The sequence below is a fragment of the Schistocerca gregaria genome, chromosome 3 (assembly GCF_023897955.1).
Source record: "Schistocerca gregaria isolate iqSchGreg1 chromosome 3, iqSchGreg1.2, whole genome shotgun sequence".
NCBI classification, from domain to species: Eukaryota; Metazoa; Arthropoda; class Insecta; order Orthoptera; family Acrididae; genus Schistocerca; species Schistocerca gregaria.
The window spans coordinates 897,221,101-897,241,829 of record NC_064922.1 but is presented as its reverse complement, the minus strand read 5'-3'; the positions used below and the strand labels follow the sequence as shown (position 1 = coordinate 897,241,829).

The following is a 20,729-nucleotide window of genomic DNA, read 5'->3' as shown; positions in this document are numbered from 1 at the left end:
TTCTTCTAACTGGCTGGCCCTCAAAAGTGTTAAGCTTTAAATGAGAATCAAACGCTCTGCGATTTAAGAAATTCAAAGGACGTTCGCACATGTAACATAACTCATATTGTGTAAAATGAGAAAGTAATGCTTTTAAAACCACCAATCACAATGTTTTCCCGCAACCTATTAGACCAGAAAACGGTGTTACTGTGCCTGTGCAGCTACAATGATGTAGATAGTCCATATGTTCGTATGTATATAGCATTAAGAGACCTTACATTACATAACAAACGAAACAGGACATAAGAGGATACTCCATGAGCATCAGAGTTTCGTAAACGATAATTAGACTTAAATAGCACATTTGTATATCCAGATTCAGAAAGACATATGCCCCAAGCTGATATTAACCTTTTCAGTGTGGTTTTCGAGATGCAAATTTTCTTGGAGTACCAGTACTGTATTATCTCATGTTTAGTTCTTTATTATGACATACGTACCAAAAGATATAAATAAAATAGAAAGAAACTTCCACATGGGAAAAATATATTAAAAACAAAGATTCCAAGACTTACCAAGCGGGAAAGCGCCGGCAGACAGGCACATGAACAAAACACACAAACACACACACAGAATTACTAGCTTTCGCAACCGATGGTTGCTTCTTCAGGAAGGAGAGGGAAAGACGAAAGGATGTGGGTTTTAAGGGAGAGGGTAAGGAGTCATTCCAATCCCGGGAGCGGAAAGACTTCCCTTAGGGGAAAAAAAGGACAGGTGTACACTCGCACGCACGCACACACACACACACACACACACACACACACACACACACACACATATCCATCCGCACATACTGTGTCTGTGTATGTGCGGATGGATATGTGTGTGTGGATATGTGTGTGTGTGTGTGTGTGTGTGTGTGTGTGTGTGTGTGTGTGTGCGCGTGCGAGTGTACACCTGTCCTTTTTTTCCCCTAAGGGAAGTCTTTCTGCTCCCGGGATTGGAATGACTCCTTACCCTCTCCCTTAAAACCCACATCCTTTCGACTTTCCCTCTCCTTCCTGAAGAAGCAACCATCGGTTGCGAAAGCTAGTAATTCTGTGTGTGTGTTTGTGTGTTTTGTTCATGTGCCTGTCTGCCGGCGCTTTCCCGCTTGGTAAGTCTTGGAATCTTTGTTTTTAATGTACCAAAAGATAATGTGCACTTGAAATTCTGCAAGCATTTCACAATATAGTGCGTGTCATTTAAGACGGCGGCTGAGTTTAGGTTTGTTCTGCGCATCTGACGTCACAAAAAACAGTCAGCCAATGAACAGACAATGACATTGCCAGAGCTCGACTGCAGTGCAGAACACAGACGAGTGTCTTCAGTTTTAGAAACATTCAGTCATACATAAAATAATTAAATAAAAGCAATGTCTTGATAGCAGACTTTCTTTTATATAAAGTTTGGAAAAAGCATTCTTTATACGAATTGCTTCATATTCTATTAATTAATTAAACCAAACAAGCAATAAGCCTCCTAATTCAGGCGATAGCAAGGAAAGGGGTTTGTATCATTCTCACAAACCATTTTTTAGCAAAGAACAGCGGTAATCGTTTATTTCCTATTGTACTTCGACAAAACATGAGTAATTCATAGTCATACCAACAGTGTTTATCGGTATTTTGTGTGATATCTTAGAGCCCTCCAGAAGCTGCCTTCGTGTAATGGTTAAGGTGTTTGACTGCTAAGCGAAAGGTTCCGAGTTCAAGCCTTGTTCGGTGCTACCCGGAGACATTTTCTTTGCGCGCCCAAGTTGCCAGGTTCGCACATATGCAGAGCAGTCTGAATTGCAGTGAGGTGAGGGGTAGTCTCCACGTGAACCGTGTTTACATTTAGTGATTTTGTTGTTTCCTCTTGGTTGACAGCTGTCAAGTCAAATGAAAACAGAACTGATTTCTGTGGCCCATACCTATAAAGTGAATTAAATACGTTCACATAATTATGGAAGGGTAAAATACGGTATTAGTTTCAGTTTTCTGGTTTGATTTTATTTCCAGGTTTTTGGCAGTTGGGCATTAATTGCCTTGCAGAACACTGAAGTTATTTTTGTTGATTTCATAAAAAATGGCTTTCATTAACCTTTTCTTCAGAGGCAGTCACTTTATTGGAAACACTATTGGCTATAGTTCAATTCTTTTATCTTGGCCCATGCCTGCTCAGATGTGGGAGTTGCTGCGTTGCCAGTTGCAAACGAGGCACGCGCCAAGAGAAGCAGCGCCATAGTATAGTTCGCAAACTTACATTTAGGGGGGGAGCACTCAGTTTATGAAGTAAAGCCACTACGACCGCGTTATCCCTTTCGCTGCTGCAGAGACGTGTTCCCCGCATTTTGTCATCACTGCACTGCTCGCATGTGCAGACACACTTATCATTTAATTTCACAAAAAGTATTTGGCCCAAAAATTTGATTTTTACACTTCTTCTTGACTGATACCTCCCCCCATAAATGACTTAATTTTGTTTCAATGTTCAATGCAGTTATTTTGCAGCATTAAATGTAGTAAACCATTGCAAGAAATGTTGAAGAGTTTGCAGAGGTAAAAGTCCATAGCGTATACTTTCAGTACGGTCGATTTTAGTTGCAACAATGTTGAGAATGAAATGTGGACAAGATACCTACATTTCATATAAAATTAACTGTTTAACAATATCTCAATTCATGTAAGTACCAGATAGGTGTCGTGTGTAATATTGAGAAATATTCCGTCTTTCGTGACTGTAATACAAGTTTTATTTACACTGGGCACATTTGGCTTTATTTTAAAGCACTTCAGTCAATCAAGAGAAAGTAACAAAATACATTAAACAAAACTGTGGACTTACAAAAACATTAGGACTTGAATATACTGTGTATCAGTGAAGTGCTCTGAGCTGTGTCAAATATAGTTTTTGTGTGTGGCACACACAAACAGCATTTATTTGCTAAAACACTGATCAGCTGACACAAACGTTGAATATTGTGTTACCGCAGCACAGAACTACAAAAGGTGACTTGGCAATTGAGGAGACAAAATACTGTCCACTGAAGATGCTTCAAAAGTGAAAAACGCGTCTGGTCTAAATATAACCCTTATTACAGTTGCAGAGGAGGAATATATTTCAAATTCTGCTCTAAGTAATACTTTTAATATGCCACAAAAAAATATATCTCAGTATGAATAGTAAAACAGCGACTGTGGAAGAGAAGATATACAAACAAAACAGATAACATGAATATTGTATGTGTGCCTTTTTATTGTTTTTAATTTATGCGAAAAGAAATATTGGAGGACAAAATTAGAAAAACCGAAAACTTATTATGGCTATAATTAAGAGAGAAAGCACTAGAAATTTTAAAAAATTACATTCAAATGAATAAAATTCTTGAAGTAAGACACTTCGATATTGTTTTTAAATAAAGAAAATATTGATCACCGAACAAGGCTTTAACTCGGAACCTGTCGCTTAGCAGTCAAACAACTTAACCATTACACTAAGGCAGCTCATTGTTCAACTGAGCTTCTGGAGGGCTCTAAGATATCACACAAAATACCGATAAACACTGTTGGTATTATTATGAATTACTCATGTTTTGTCGAAGTACAATAGGAAATAAACGATTACCGCTGTTCTTTATTGCTAAAAAGTGGTTTGTGAGAATGATACAAACCCCTTTTCTTGCTATCGCCTGAATTAGGAGGCTTATTGCTTGTTTGGTTTAATTAATTAATTAATAGAATATGAAGCAATTCGTATAAAGAATGCTTTTTCCAAACTTTCTATAAAAGAAAGTCTGCTATCAAGACATTGCTTTTGTTTAATTATTTTATGTATGACTGAATGTTTCTAAAACTGAAGACACTCGTCTGTGTTCTGCACTGCAGTCGAGCTCTGGCAATGTAATTGTCTGTTCATTGGCTGACTGTTTTTTGTGACGTCAGATGCGCAGAACGAACCTAAACTCAGCCGCCGTCGTAAATGACACGCACTATATTGTGAAATGTTTGCAGAATTTCAAGTGCACATTATCTTTTGGTACGTATGTCATAATAAAGAACTAAACATGAGATAATACAGTACTGGTACTCCAAGAAAATTTGCATCTCGAAAACCACACTGAAAAGGTTAATATCAGCTTGGGGCATATGTCTTTCTGAATCTGGATATACGAATGTGCTATGTAAGTCTAATTATCGTTTACGAAACTCTGATGCTCATGGAGTCTCCTCTTATGTCCTGTTTCGTTCCGCCACAGGCCGTGCATTATGAACATAGTGTTGAAAGATGCAATCGCCATCCCTGAATTGCTCTTCTACAATGGAAAGCAATAATATGCTTAAAACATCAATGTAGGCCTATGCTGTGATACTGCCACACACACCAACAAGGGGTGCAAGCCCCTTCCATGAAAACAGAACCACACCATAACACCACCGCTTCCGAATTTCACTGTTGGCACTACACATGCTGGCAGATGACGTTCACCGGGCATTCGCCATACCTACACCCTGCCATTGGATCATCACATTATGTACCGTGATTCGTCATTCCACGCAATGTTTTTACACTGTTCAATCGTCCAATGTTTATGCTTCTCACAAGCAGAGCGTCGTTTGGCATTTCTGGCATGCTGTGTGGCTTATGAGCAGCCGCTTGACCATGGAATCCAAGTTTTCTCACCTCCCACCTACCTGTCATAGTAACTGCAGTGGATCCTAATGCAGTCTGGAATTCCGGTGTGATGGTCTGGATACATGTCTGCCTATTACACATTAGAATGCTCTTAAACTGTCAGCGGTCTCTGTCAGTCAACAGACAAGGTCGAGCTGTACACTTTTGTGCTGTATGTGTCCCTTCGTGTTTCCATTTCACTATCACTAGGATTGTGGAAATCTCAAATACAGATGTATGACAGAAGTGACACCCAATCAACTGACCACATTCGAAGTCTGTAGGTTCCAGAGTGCCCCATTCTGCTCTCTCATGCTCTCTAATGACTACTGAGGTTGCTGTTATGGAGTACCTGGCAGTAGGTGGTAGCACAAAGCACCTAATATGAAGAATGCATGTTTTTGCTGATGTCCAAATACTTTTGATCACATAGTGTATATTAATGACCTTGCAGACTTTTTGCAAATGACGCAATCTTGATAAGATTTCAGTGTGGTGCCAAGATTGGCAGCTTGCTCTAAATGTTAAGAAATGTAAAATTTTGCACTTCACAAAATGAAAAAAACCTAGTATCCTGTGAGTATAATATCAAAGAGTCACGGTTGGAATCTGCCAATTCATAGAAATATCCGGTATAAAACTTTGAAGAGATATGAAATAGAATGACCACATAGGCTCAGTTGTGGGTAAAACAGGTGGTAGACTTTGGTTGATTGGTAGAATACCGGGGATATGCAATCAGTATACAACGGAGATTGCTTACAAATCACTCGCGGGACTCGTAATAAATAGACTAACTAAGGATATAGAACGAATACAGAGAAAGGTTGCACAAATGGTCACATGTTTATTTGATCCATGGGAGAGTGTCACACAGATAACGAAGGAACTGTACTGGAAGACTTAAGACTGACGTAACTATTCCAAGAAAGTCTATTAATAAAGTTTCAACATGAACTTTTAAATGATGACTAGGAATATGCTACAACCTGCATGAATTGTACAGCATCTTCCTTCTAAAGCAACCATAGTACAACCATTCAGACCTATCAGCCTGTACTAGATTTATCTGTATGATGTTGAACTGTGCTGCTCTGCGGAGCTGTGGACAAGAAATGTATGTATGGTATTCACAGCCAACATTTCATCATAGGTATCAACACCAGTACTAGTGTGGTGTGTAAAAATACTCTAAATTAAAGGATTAAATGTAACAACACAGAGAACAGTTGCTTGCTAAGTCATTGATATGCATTAACAAGACTAAAAACTTTGTTTCGTTTAGGAAGAGTCCCTCTTCAGAACAATAGTCTACACATTCATACATGTATAGGAGTTCATTGTGCCAGCTGATTATACTGTGCTGGCACGGCAGTTCAACTGGAATGGGGGTTGTACCAGGTAGAGTGGGTGGAGAAAGAAAGGATGTGGGGAAGGGAGGTGGAGAAGGAAGCAGCAGATGCACAGTATGGCAACATTTCATTGAAGAACTCTTCCTTGTTGCAGGCAAGAGGAATTGTGCAAAAGACACTAACGATATATAAAAGCTCATTGGAAGAATGAAATACTACAGAGGTAGAATGATACTGTGGGAAACAGGGTGTGAGTGTGGTATGACAGAAGTTAGGGTTATGGATCAGAAGAGGTGGTTAGTTCAGGTCAGAGGCTAGCATAATTTGAGGCCAGCACAATTGTATGCTCCACACTACTCCCATGCCTGCAACCAAAATGAGCTCACTGGTGCCACATTTCTACCCTGTGCACCTGCTGCCTCTCCCTCTCACACTCGACACAAACCCCCATCAAACGTGTGCCAATAAAATTTAGCCATACAGGTGAATGAATGAGCTGTTCAATAATGTCTCATTTTTTTACAGTAATTAATACACATATGACATTGCCCTTCAATATGCTTCAAATGTGACATTTCCCCTCCGTGTGTGTGAAGCTTTGGTAGAATTTTGATAGATTGCAAAGGCATAACAAACCATCAAGATGGCATCTACGCAACACACTTGTTAGTTTAGTTTAGTTATGTCATGTTCTGTAGATAATTTTCACAATTATTTTATCGATATGATGAACAAGTCAGATTACAAGATATATATACACACACATGAATAGTGCTAATATTAATATTACTGAAATTTTTAGTTCTACACATGCAACTACATTTAGAGGTACCTCTTTTTTTTTTTTTACTAGTCCTGAAACAGAAACTCATTCACGGAACAAAAGGAGTTGTCCAAAAGAAATGACTTTAAGCTAGATTTAAAACTTGATCTGCTAACAGCCAGACACTTTATGTTGTTGGGCAAATGATCTAAGATTTTTGTTGCTGAATAATGCATGTCTTTTTGAGCAACAATAACTGTAGTGCAGAAACTGAGCTCCAAGAGCAGCCACCTTTGAGAAGCCCCATCAGAACTACAGCTTCCGATATAGGGAATCGTGCAGCTGCCATTATTTGTGCAGACCAGCACATCGTAATTTGACAATTGGCTCTACAGCTAATGGTAGGCATTGGAAGTGTGTGTGTGTGTGTGTGTGTGTGGGGGGGGGGGGGTGAGCCTCTTCTGACATTCAAAGCAAGATGGCTTCCATGAATGCTAGCAACAGATGACAAGATTCAGTTTCAGACCAATGGAGAATCCTTTCAGAAGACTGTTACAGGTGACAAAACCTGGGTGCCTCACTTCAAGCTAGAAACAATTTTAAGCCAATCAATGGAATGAAGAAATTCAAAGTAGCTCAATTGGCTGGCAAAGACATGATAGTCTTCTGGTATAGTGGTGGTGCCATTCTCGTTTATGTTTTTCCAAAAGGCCTACCATTTAATTAAGTCATACGTGAAGACCCTGACAAAAACTCAAGATCCGTTTCCAAAGTAAATTGTGTGACAAGAACCCAACAGAAACACTGCTCTATCACCACTACACGCAAGCCGCAGGAATGTGAACATACCCAACCCATTGCCCAAGACCTCTCATCCTTGAATTTCCATATGTTGGACCACTTAAGGATTCTCTATGTGGAACACACTTTGAAGACAATGAGAACATAATTCATGCTATTGAACACAAGACAAGATCTTTTACAAACAGGATGCTTGTGATCTTACATAATGCTGGCATAAGGCCATACAATGTCCTGGAGACTATGCAGAAAAATAGTACATGTAAAAGAATTATCAACTGATAGTGTAACCAGATTCTGAATCTCAAGAATAAACAAGTTCTGCGAAAAAAGTGTGGACATTATTTATTGAACAATCCTTTTCTTTTCGTACCATATGAAGTCCGCTGTCAGAGGGGTGAGGGCATGGTAAGAGGTAAATGCCACATGCAACACAAGTAGCGAAGTGATTGCAGCAAACATCAGTTGTCTTATTGTTAGCATGGTGAGCAGACCAATGTTAATAGTTGATTCTGTTGTGTCAGCATCAGCCAGCAAACCTACAAGCAGCTGTGAATTCTCTTGTTCTATGAATAGATGGCAGAAAGTACCTATGGACTCTCAAAATCACACTGACCTTAGAACCATCTCTCATTCCTAGTGAACAATGGGGGGGGGGGGGGGGGAGATAGGGTACAAACGGGGAGGAGGCGGGCATGAGTTGCACTTTTACTAGAACAAGATAATATCGTGCCAGCCACATTAATCTGGAGGTAAACAAGTTGGATGAATTTCTTTCTCCATTATTTGTTTTTTTTTTTTTTTTCCTTTCTTACAAACTTGCACAAATAAGCTACACTGCAACAGTGACTACAAACACAATACCTGCTTGCTGGGGGTAGACACTGCCAGCACATCATCCAATTTTGATCCTACAACCATTACTTTAGCACCTTTAACAACACCAAGTTCCCTCAGTGTCCTTTCATCTTTTGCAAGTCCTTTTATCATAACTTTCTGCATGGCCTGTGGAACACCTGCAAAATAAACCATAATCCTCTTAGTTCTGCTCCAGTCAGATTATGTAGATATTAACTATACAGGAAATGTATAACAGAAATTATGTGAGATGCCAAGACATACATACTTTCTCAACTGTAAATATACAAATGCACATTTATGATAGTTTTACTACAGTGTACACTTGGTTTTTTTATGTCTACCTTTATCTTCACATAAAATATAACCATCATGAAAGTTCAACATACCAAAGTAAAAGATGATGACAATTTTGAAGGGGCTTAACTACATGGTGGTGTTGTCATCGTCGTGCTCGTCAGTCCAGAGACTGGTTTGATGCAGCTGTCCATGCTAATCTATCTTGTGCAAGCTTCTACACCTCCTAGTAACTATTGCATCCTACATACTTCTGAATCTGGGTGGTTGGTTGGGTGTGGGATTGAAGGGACCAGACTGCTAAGGTCATCGGTCCCTTGTTCCACAATAAAATCACACGAAATAAAAACTGTCAGTCGTTAAAAACAGAGAACTGAGACAAGGGACGACACAATACAAGAAAGACAGACAAAGACCAGACAAACGGGACTAAAATCACACCGAGTGTGAAGGTGGTTGGCCGACCATGAAAATAAGGAAAAGCCAACCACCAAATGACATTAAAACCCACAGTTTAAAACCACAGGCCAAAGGCCCAAGTCAATACAGGAAATAAAAGGACAAACACTCAAATCATACGATAAAAACCCCCTGCCCGAATAAAACTCAACACGAGGTCCGCCATAGCAACGTCATCACATAAAACGGCAGGGAGGGTATCAGGCAGCGCAAACGTCTGCCTGAGTCCTGTTAAAAGCGGGCAGTCCACCAAAATGTGGACCACCGTCAGAGCTGCCCGCAGCGACATAGCGGTGGGTCCTCCCGGCGCAACAAATGGCCGTGCGTCAGCCACGTGTGGCCAACGTGCAGCCGGCAGAGGACGACAGAGTCCTTCCGAGAGGCCCGCATGGAGGAGCGCCACACACCGGTCGTCTCCTTCACCGCCCTAAGTTTGTTGGGCGTGGGCAGGGTGCGCCACTCGTCACCCCAGGCACCAAGCACTTTCTGGCGCAAAAGCGACAGGAGATCACACTCCATAAGGCTGAGTTCCAGAGCCGGTGAACTCACTGCCTGTTTAGCCAGCGTGTCAACCCGCTCATTGCCCGGGATGCCGACATGACCTGGGGTCCAAACAAAGACCACGGAGCGGCCGCAACGGGCAAGAGCATGGAGCGACTCGTGGATGGCCATCACCAGACGGGAACGAGGAAAGCACTGGTCAAGAGCTCGTAAACCACTCAGGGAGTCACTACAGATGACAAAGGACTCACCTGAGCGGGAGCGGATATACTCTAGGGCGCGATAGATGGCAACCAACTCGGCAGTGTATACACTGTTTCCGGGTGCCAGCGACCGTTGCTCACAATGATCCTCTAGAGTAAGAGCGTAACCAGTGCGACCAGAGACCATCAAACCGTCGGTATAGGCCACGGCAGATCCGGGAAACTCGGCAAGGAGAGAAACAAAGCGGCGGCGGAGGGCCGGAGGAGGGACCGAGTCTTTCGGACCCTGTGCCAGATCCAGCCGAATGCATGGTTGGCGCACACATCAAGGGGGCAAACGGAGATTGGTCCGGAAAACAGGCGGGAGAGGAAAAAACTCAATCCCACACAGTAGAGCCCGGATGCGAACCGCGATCGTACACCCTGACCGGGGCCGCCTGTCTGGAAGATGGACGATCGAGTGCGGCAACAGGAGACGGTAGTTGGGATGCCCCGGAAAGCTACAAACGTGGGCAGCATAAGCGGCCAGAAGTCTGTCGCGCCGGATCCGCAATGGAGGAACACCAGCCTCCACAAGTAAGCTGTCAACAGGGCTTGTCCGAAATGCTCCTGTGGCGAGTCGGATCCCGCAGTGATGGATGGGATCCAGCAATTGCAATGCTGATGGCGATGCCGAACCATAAGCCACACACCCATAATCAAGGCGGGACTGGATCAGCGCTTGATACAGCCGGAGAAGGGTGGACCGATCGGCACCCCATCCGGTGTGGCTAAGGCAACAGAGAGCGTTTAAATGCCGCCAGCATGTTTGTTTAAGCTGCCTAATATGAGGCAGCCAAGTCAACCGGGCATCAAATACCAGTCCCAAGAACCGATGAGTCTCTACCACAGCAAGAGGTTCACCGTCAAGGTAAAGGCGTGGCTCAGGGTGAACCGTGCGACGCCGGCAGAAATGCATAACGCAGGTCTTAGCGGCCGAAAACTGGAAGCCGTGCGCTACAGCCCACGACTGCGCCTTGCGGATAGCACCCTGCAGCTGGCGCTCAGCAACAGCAATGCCAGCGGAGCCGTAGTAGAGGCAGAAGTCGTCTGCATACAACGAAGCTGCGACGGACGATCCCACCGCCTCAGTGAGCCCATTGATCGCAATTAAAAACAGGGAGACACTGAGGACAGACCCCTGTGGGACCTCGTTCTCCTGGACCCGGGAGGAACTATGGGACGCAGCAACTTGCACGCGGAAGGAACGAGACGACAGAAAATTCTGAATAAAAATCGGGAGCGGGCCCCTAAGACCCCACCCATGAAGTGTGGCCAGGATGTGATATCGCCAAGTCGTATCGTACGCCTTCCGCATTTCCGCATGTCGAAGAAGACGGCAACCAGTTGTTGGCGGCGTGCAAAGGCTGTACGGATGGCAGACTCTAGGGAGACCAGATTATCGACGGCAGAGCGGCCTTTATGGAACCCACCCTGAGACGGAGCCAGAAGGCCTCGAGACTCGAGGAGCCAACACAACCTCCAGCTCACCATACGTTCTAGCAACTTGCAAAGAACGTTGGTGAGGCTTATGGGGCGGTAGCTGTCCACCTCCAGCGGGTTCTTGCCAGGTTTCAACACGGGGAGGACGATGCTTTCTCGCCATTGAGACAGGAACACACCCTCAACCCAGATGCGGTTGAAAACATCTAGGAGGCATCGCTGGCAATTCACAGAGAGGTGTTTCAGCATCTGGCTGTGGATGCGGTCTGGCCCAGGAGCCGTATCAGGGCAAGCAGATAGTGCACTCTGGAATTCCCAGTTGCTGAAAGGAGCATTGTACGACTCCGCGTGGCGCGTGTGAAAGGAAAGCCTCCAACTTTCCAACCGCTCTTTCCGGGAGCGGAAGGCCAGTGGGAAATTCGTAGATGCAGAACGCTGAGCAAAATGCGCTGCTAACCGGTCCGCAATCGTGTCGGAGTCAGGACACACCACTCCATTCAGCGAAAGCCCAGGGACAGAGACAGGCGGCCGATAGCCATGGAGTCGCCTAATCTTAGCCCAAACCTGCGATGCAGAGGTACGGACGCCAATGGTGGAAACATACCGTTCCCAGCACTCCTGCTTCCGTTGGCGAATAAGGCGTCGGGCACGGGCACGGAGCTGTTTAAAAACGATGAGGTTCTCCAAGGACGGGTGCCGCTTATAGCGTTGAAGAGTTCGCCGGCGATCTCTAATCGCCTCTGCGATCTCGGGCGCCCACCAAGGCACAGTCCTCCGCCGAGGGGACCCGGATGAACAGGGAATCGCAGATGCCGCCGCAGAAACGATGCCGGTGGTGACCGACTGAACCACCGCATCAATGGTGTCATGGGAAGGAGGGGCGATAGTGGCGAGAGAGGAGAACAAGCCCCAATCAGCCTTATTCAGAGCCCATCTGGAGGGGCGTTCAGAAGAGTGACGCTGTGGTAGTGACAGAAAGATGGGGAAATGGTCACTACCACATAAGTCGTCATGGACACTCCAGTGGATGGATGGTGAAAGTCCGGGGCTGCAGATAGAAAGGTCGATGGCCGAAAATGTGCCATGGACTACGCTGAAATGTGTCGGCTCTCCCGTGTTTAAGAGGCAGAGGTCAAGCTGCGAGAGAAGAGTCTCGACATCTCTACCCCGGCCAGTAAAAGCGGCGCTACCCCACAGGGGGTTATGGGCGTTAAGGTCGCCCAGTAACACAAAAGGAGGAGGCAGTTGTGCTATCAATGCAGCCAACACATGACGCGAGACATCACCATCTGGCGGAAGATACAAACTGCAGACAGTAATAGGCTGAGGTGTCCACATCCTTACAGCGACAGCCTCTAAAGGTGTGTGAAGAGGTACACATTCGCTGTAGACAGAGTTAAGGATGTAGACGCAGACTCCACCAGATACCCTCTCATAAGCTGCCCGGTTCTTGTAATAACCCTGATACCCACATAGGGCAGGGGTCCGCATTGCCGGAAACCAAGTTTCCTGTAGGGCAATGCAGAGGAAAGGGTGACTGCTGATGAGTTGGCGAAGCTCAGCAAGGTGGTGGAAAAAAGCACTGCAGTTCTACTGGAGTATCGCTTTGTCCATGTCCGAAAAAGGCGTGAAGGGGCCGAGGAGGCAGATCACGCCACTGGGTCACCTGCTGCCACCGATGGAGGACCAGTACAATCTGCTTCCATGGTGTCTGAGGGTCCGGCGAGATCCAGGTCCGCAGCGGACGCCCGGATCTCCGCCTTATCCTCGGATGCAGAGCCTGTAGGGAGCAGTGGGGTGGATGCCACCGCGTGTTCCTTGGCCTTAGAGGTCTTCTTCTTCGTCTTGTCTCTCTGGTCCTTGGGTTTCATTGGCTGGGAGGGCTCCAGCGAGTCAGTCTCCGGGACGGAGGAGGAGCGGGAAGCCCTGCGACCAGCCGCTGGTCTGCTTTTCTTCCATTGGCTGACGTCACCCTTCCCAGAGGCGGAAACCTGGGAAGGAAGGGACCCAAGGGACCCTTTCCGTGCTATTCGAGCCGGGGAAGTTTGAGGCTTCCCCAGCTTAGAAGTGGGGACTGATGTCCCTGATGGTTGGGGGGTTGCTGCTCCTGAGGCAGGTAGTGCAGGAGCAGCAGGGAGTGAAGTGCCCCCCACCAGCAAGGGGGCAGGTGTAGCATTCCGGCTCTGAGAGGTGGCAGTCTGAGGGAGAGCTAATGGGGCCATAACAGTAGTAGCCGCGGCGTAAGAGGCAGTCATTCGAACAGGATGGAGGCGTTCGAACTTCTGCCTGGCCTCAGTGTATGTCAGGCGGTCCAGGATCTTATACTCCATGATTTTGCGCTCTTTCTGGAAGATCCTGCAGTCCGGCGAGCAAGGCGAGTGGTGCTCTCCGCAGTTTACACAGATGGGAGGCGGAGCACATGGAGTATTGGGATGTGATGGGCGTCCACAATCTCAACATGTGAGGCTGGAAGTACAGCGGGAAGACATATGCCCGAACTTCCAGCACTTAAAGCACCGCATCGGGGGAGGGATATATGGCTTGACGGCACAACGATAGACCATCACCTTGACCTTCTCAGGTAAAGTATCACCCTCGAAGGCCAAGATGAAGGCACCGGTGGCAACCTGCTTATCCCTTGGACCACGATGTACGCGCCGGACGAAGTGAACACCTCGCCGCTCTAAATTGGCGCGAAGCTCGTCATCGGACTGCAATAGAAGGTCCCGATGGAATATTATGCCCTGGACCATATTAAGACTCTTATGGGGCGTGATTGTAACCGGAACATCCCCCAGCTTGTTACAATCGAGTAACCGGCGGGACTGGGCGGAGGACGCCGATTTGATCAAAACCGAGCCCGAGCGCATTTTGGACAAGCCCTCCACCTCCCCGAACTTGTCCTCTAAGTGCTCGACGAAGAACTGAGGCTTCATGGATGTAAAGGATTCACCATCAGCTCTCGTACACACCAGGTAGCGGGGCGAGTATGGTTCGCTGGCATCCTTAGTCTTTCGTTCCTCCCATGGTGTAGCCAGGGAGGGGAACGATTTGGGGTCATATGTAGTTGCGTTGTATTGAGCCCTGGAACGCTTAGAGACTGCTGGCGGCTGGCCGCCAGCAAGAGATGATGTACCACGCTTCATTGCGGGTCATCCGCCCTGATGCCACCTACTCCGACCAAGGGCCCTCCCCACGGGCGCCACCCAGCCTCAGCAACGACCACCTGGCAGGATGACCATTGCCGGGAGTCCCAATGCCCCAAGGAGATAGGCATCTACTCCTTGGCATACGTGGGGAGTTAACGGCACTGGCATCAGCAGAGCGATCCCTGTGTAGTCAGGGGGCTACAACCAACAGGGTACATGGCGGTCCCACCACAACGGACTGGCTACCGTGCTGGATTTCAGGTGATGTAGTCCAATATCGTCATTGGCGCATAAAGCGACACAGCATAGCAGACTGCAATAAACTGCACCCAAGAACAAATCCACGCCCAAGAGATGGTAGGTGAGCGGGACTGCTAAGCGAACACGACAAACCTGGCTAGAGATGGTAATGCATGATGGACACATCGCTCCTTGTAAGGCGCCCTTCCCCAATCGGCTCGCTCTTCGGAAAATTTAGAAGGATGGAGGTCAAACCCGTTAGGGGACCATCTCACAAGGCCAAAACGTTTGAGACTTCTTTTAGTCGCCTCTTACGACAGGCAGGAATACCGTGGGCCTATTCTTACCCCCGAACCCACAGGGGGGACTTCTGAATCTGCTTAGTGTATTCATCTCTTGGTCTCCCTCTACGATTTTTACCCTCCACGCTGCCCTCCAATACAATTGGTGATCCCCCCTCAGAATATGTCTTACCAACCGATTCCTTCTTCTAGTCAAGCTGTGTCACTAATTCCCCTTCTCCCCAATTCGATTCAGTACCTCCTCATTAGTTTCATGATCTACCCATTTAATCTTCAGCATTCTAATGTAGCACCACATTTCGAAATCTTCTATTCTCTTCTTATCTAATCTATTTATTGTCCACATTTCACATCCATACACGGCTACACTCCATAGAAATACTTTTAGAAAATACTTCCTGACACTTAAATCTATACTTGATGTTAACAAATTTCTCTTCTTCATAAACGCTTTTCCTGCCATTGCCAGTCAACATTTTATACCCTCTCTACTTTAACCATCATTAGTTATTTTGCTCCCCAAATAGTAAAACTCATCTAGTACTTTAAGTGTCTTATTTCCTAATCTAATCCCCTTAGCATCACCTGACTTCATTCCATTATCCTCGTTGTGCTTTTGTTGATGTTCTTCTTATAGCCTCCTTTTAAAACACTGCCCATTCTGTTCAACTGCTCTTCCAATTCCTTTGCTGTCTCTGACAGAACTAGAATGTCATTGGCAAACCTCAGCGTTTTTATTTCTTCTCCATGGATTTTAATTCCTACTCCAAAGTTTTCTTTTCCTTGCTTCACTGCTTGCTCAATATACAGACTGAATAACATCAGGGATAGGCTACAATCCTGTCTCACTCCCTTCCCAACTACTGCTTCCGTTTCATGCCCCCTTGACTTTCGTAACTACCATCTGGTATCTGTACAAATTGTAAATAGTAGCCTTTTGCACCCTGTATTTGACCAATGCTGTCTTCAGAATTTGAAAGAGAGTATGCTAATCAACATTGTCAAAAGCTTTCTCTAAGTCTACAAATGCTAGAAACGTGGGCTTGCCTTTTCTTAAACTATCCTCCAAGATAAGTTGTAATGGTCAGTACTGGAATCCGTACTGATCATCCCCAAGGCTGGCTTCTACCAGTTTTTCCATTCATCAGTATAGAATTCAAATCAGTATTTTGCAGCCGTGACTTATTAAACTTATAGTTCAGTAACTTCAACACCTGTCAACACCAGCTTTCTTCGGGATTGGAATTATTGTATTCTTCTTGAAATCTGAAGGTATTTTGTCTGTCTCATACATCTTGCTCACCAGACGGAAGAGTTTTGTCATGGCTGGCACTCCCAGTGCTCTGCCAAATTCTTCACACAGTATCATACCTCCCATTTCATTTTCATCTGCGCACTCTTCCACTTCTGTAACATTGCCCTCAAGTACATCGCCCTTGTGCAAAGTGTCTATATACTCCTTCCACCTTTCTGTTTTCCCTTCTTTGCTTAGGCCAGTGTTACACTATCAAATTTCTTTGTTGAATATCTTTGTCAAAGAAACTTGATGGTGTAATAGGGCCTCACTGTAGATTTGTTCAAAGAAGTCACATATATATGACTACGACGAAGTTTTTCACGAGGGAGTCCTTGCATAAAAAGTTCTCTGTTTACTTTCCGCGTCAAATTTGGATAAAATCCTGAGCTTTCGATGGCTACCACCGTCATCTTCGTCAGGGGTAAAACTGACTGCCGTGGACCGGTGAGGCTTCCGCTTTTATAAGCAGTGGACGGCTTCCGATTGGCTGGATGACGTGATGGTGAAAACGGCGCGTACGGAAATGGTGGCCTGTATGTCCATAGATTTTGTTTCCGCGCTTTATCCAGCGTTGCTTGTAGCGCCATCCATCGCAACAGGCGGAGAACTGGGAGGAATGTAAGAAGTCTCCCTCTACTCTCTTTCTTAATCAGCTGCACGCTTCCATGGTTTGGTGAGTGCATATCCAGAGTCTCTGCTGAAATTATTTTCACTTAGACTAATTTCAACTGCTTCCCTGATGACAGAGTCCCAATAGTTTGAAGTGTGAGCAAGTATTCTTGCTGCATCGAATAAATCTTATGTTTATTTAACAAACTGTGCTCAGCCACCGCTGATTTTTCTAGATACCTGTATTTCAGGGGACGCCGATGTTCCACACAGCATCGGCAACAGTTCTTATAGACTGGCCCACATACTTTTGCCACACTCGCGAGGAATGCTGTAAATTTCCGGTACTCTCAGGCAGAGATTATCTCTCACGGGTCGCAACATTTCCTTAATCTTCCTGGGTGGCAGAAGACTGGTCTGATTGCCTGCCAGCTCAGGACTCTACCGATCTCTACAATAAATATGTTACATGGAAGGAAACAGTTGCTGGAAGACCTGATGCTAGGTGAAGACAATACGATAAACTGGAGCATCCTACAATTTATGATGTAATGGATTCTGTGTTAAAAGTTCCATCATGCATATAAAGGACAATATAAGATTATAGCACTGAAACTCCCAAACACGTTGGAACTTTTATAACTTTACTGGAGATCTGTCCCCCCCCCCCCCCCCCCCCAGAAGAAGAGGAAAATAGGGAGTAAAATTAACAGTGTTGATGAAGTAATTAAGTGTAATATATCTAACTGCCAATAATGAACATGTCAATACTGTATTGGTATATTAATTTGACTGTTTCCTTCTATTTAAGTTTATGAATGTTCATTGTGACTCTTGTAATGGACATGTCTAAAAATTAAGAGTATATGTAGTTTAGTGACAGGCTGCTTTGAACGCATTCAGTTACACAGCCTCTTATTTAGCCTGTTGTGTTGAAAGCAGAGCAATTCAAGAGGCAGTAAGAGTGGGCCCAGCTCTAACAACACTTGTTAGACAGTGTGATGGGTTGTTACATGCTAAGAGCCAGTGAAGTGAGGTGCTGCATTTGACTGCAGATTGGCACTGCGGAGAGCAGCCTGACGGTGTGGTGAGACTTCAGGCAGTGAATGAAGCAGCCAATGGACTGGAGAGAATTCAACAGCCAGCTGGATGTCAGCTAACAACAACAGGGGCGAACCAGCTGTCAATATGTCACCTAGTCATAAACCTGAGTGGCGTGGTAGAAGAGTGAGCTCACAGCACATTAGTGGTTGAGAGAGAGAGAGAGAGAGAGAGAGAGAGAGAGAGAGAGAGAGAGAGAGAGAGAAGAGAGAGAGAGAGAATTAATGTTGCCAAGCTAAGAGGGCACCACTGCCATTTTCAATTATTTGCAGTCGGTGGCGAATTTTCTTTTTCAGTATTTGGGAGAATTTTTCTTTTACTTTCAAAATCTTACTTGGATTTTGAGAACAATTAATTGGGAGATACATATTGATCCTGTACTTGACGGATCAAATTTACTCTTACACTTCTTTGCTACGGTGCAGCAGCATTGCTGACAGAGATGCCCCATAGTTCTACAAGGAACAGGCTGGCACCTGGAGTCATATGGCACGAAGGAATGAGTCAACTCCAACAGTGCCCCTCACATGAGTAGGACACATATGTATGAGAGAGAAGTGTTTGTGGTAAAACAATAATTTTAAAGCATGGCTTCATTTCTTATCAGTGTAGTTGACAGGTAATTAAAATGCAACCATGCTGCAAGGAACTGGTAATTATAAACTCATATAAGCTTGAGGCAAATGAGTGACACTAATTATAGTGTGAATGCGATAAGAACGAGTATGGATGTGATACTTGAAATTAAAGTGAAATAAATTAACTGTGTTGCACAAAATGTTCACATATTACAATCTCTTCATTATTATTACAATATTATGAAAGGAACCAAGTTATAGAACAGTGTAGGAGAATAGACAAAGCATGTGCTGCAGGCAAAGGTGCAGAACTTTATTTATCGACACATGTATGTCTGGGGTAAGTCCATTCTCCAAAGCCGGCTATGTATGAATGTCCGACACCTTATTTTCCAAACAGCTAGACTACAGCAAGCAACAATTAAATATAAATTTTACTACAGCAAGCAACAATTAAATATAAATTAATAAATAATAGTGTGGCATGTTACACATCACAAGAAAGGAATGAAGTGCTGCAGTAGCTTTGGGCCCCTTGTTTACCCACCAACTCACTAATGAGAGAGCTGTGAGCCCACTGAGGGGAGATCATTGGGGATCTTTAAGTAATCAACATATATAGAAACAAAAAAAACAAAAAATCTTTAACAATCAGAAATCACTTGAGTACTGGGTGGGAGGAGGAAGTAATGTGTGGGTAAAAGTGTTATTCTGTGGAAGAGCATGGTAAAGGTCCTCAATCACAAAAGTTACCCATGAAACTTGTTATTAATCAACACTGTTTTTTATAACATGTGGATCAAAGTTAACGTGTCCTAAGACACTGACATAAAGACTCTAAACAATGGCTGTTTGTTTTCCCCTCACCTGCAGTGACCCTTTAATCACTGACTGTTTCCTAGTCCATTTCAACATCACAATAGTCAGATTAAAATAATTTGTCTGCTTTGAACACCTTCGAATTTAATTGATCCAAACAAACCTTACAACATGACACGGACTAGCCACAACCAAACATCAGATCACATGCAGTTTTCAAGTAGTGCAGTGTAGACACAATCTGACAGCAGTCCATTCTCCTTCTGCTGAGTGATGGGCAAGTTGGAGAAGTGCCAGTGTTGGTCACCCGCCGCAATGTGCTGTTTGAGCTTTAACAGAGGTGCAGCTGATAATACTGTACTGCAGTGTGACAAATATCAAACGACAAGTTGTTTTAGTCACGGAGTACTCCCTTTGACTGTTACATCATATTTCTTGTTTTCGTGTGCCCCCTAAACTACTTACTGGTACATCAACATCTCAACACTTTTGTAGCAAGAGGTGCATATTACTTTTTCTTAATGGACTGCTGTGGTGTCTGCAAGCAATGTAACAAAGCATAAACTAACATATTATTACACATAAGAGAAATTTTCTCTGCTGGAACAACTATTCAAAACTATCCATGGAACTATAACAGATTAGGGCATTTTTCCCTTCAACAACTTCTTTGTTAGATGTACACTGCTATCTCTCTTGAAAGCTGCAAATTTTGTATGCAAGTTGAATCCTAATATACACATTGAAAATGGTCTTGCAACCAATGAGAGCTATTCATACCCAAAAATGTATCCTGATGGGAGGGTTTGCTCTAGTGTACTGCAAAATATCTAAAATATATTTGAGACTCTTCAGAAGCTAAGATGCCCTTTGGACACAGACTTTGTGAATACCGACATTCACACGCTGTAAAAACCATATTCACAATGCAGTTTCCACAACGCATCTATGATGCACTTCATTTTTCAACGACAATACACTAAGGTTTCAGCTCCACACACTATGCACTCACAGTAAACAAGAAATTTATTATTTGTCAAACTAGAACAGATAAGGTATATTTTATGATGCTGAATGGTCAACATATCACAGTAAGGTAAGTACTTCAGATTCCTCAATGGGATAAAAGGGGAAAATTGACAACAAATATGGATTGAACGGCAAAACAGATATCTGAAACAACATCGAGTGGGAAAATGGCATAAAAATGTGCAAATGTGTGTAGAAGCACTATTCAGAGA

The 20,729-nt window shown here is 44.4% G+C and overlaps 1 protein-coding gene across 1 annotated transcript in view; it reads right to left on the bottom strand.

Annotated features, from left to right (window-relative positions):
- The window catches only part of LOC126355171 (ubiquitin domain-containing protein UBFD1-like), a 51,799-nt gene that overhangs the window by 17,052 nt on the left and 14,018 nt on the right, over window positions 1-20,729 (bottom strand). Inside the window, exon 3 of the mRNA XM_050005382.1 lies at window positions 8,458-8,609. Coding sequence (XP_049861339.1) covers window positions 8,458-8,609 — 152 coding nt within the window. The remainder of the gene's footprint in view (window positions 1-8,457; window positions 8,610-20,729) is intronic.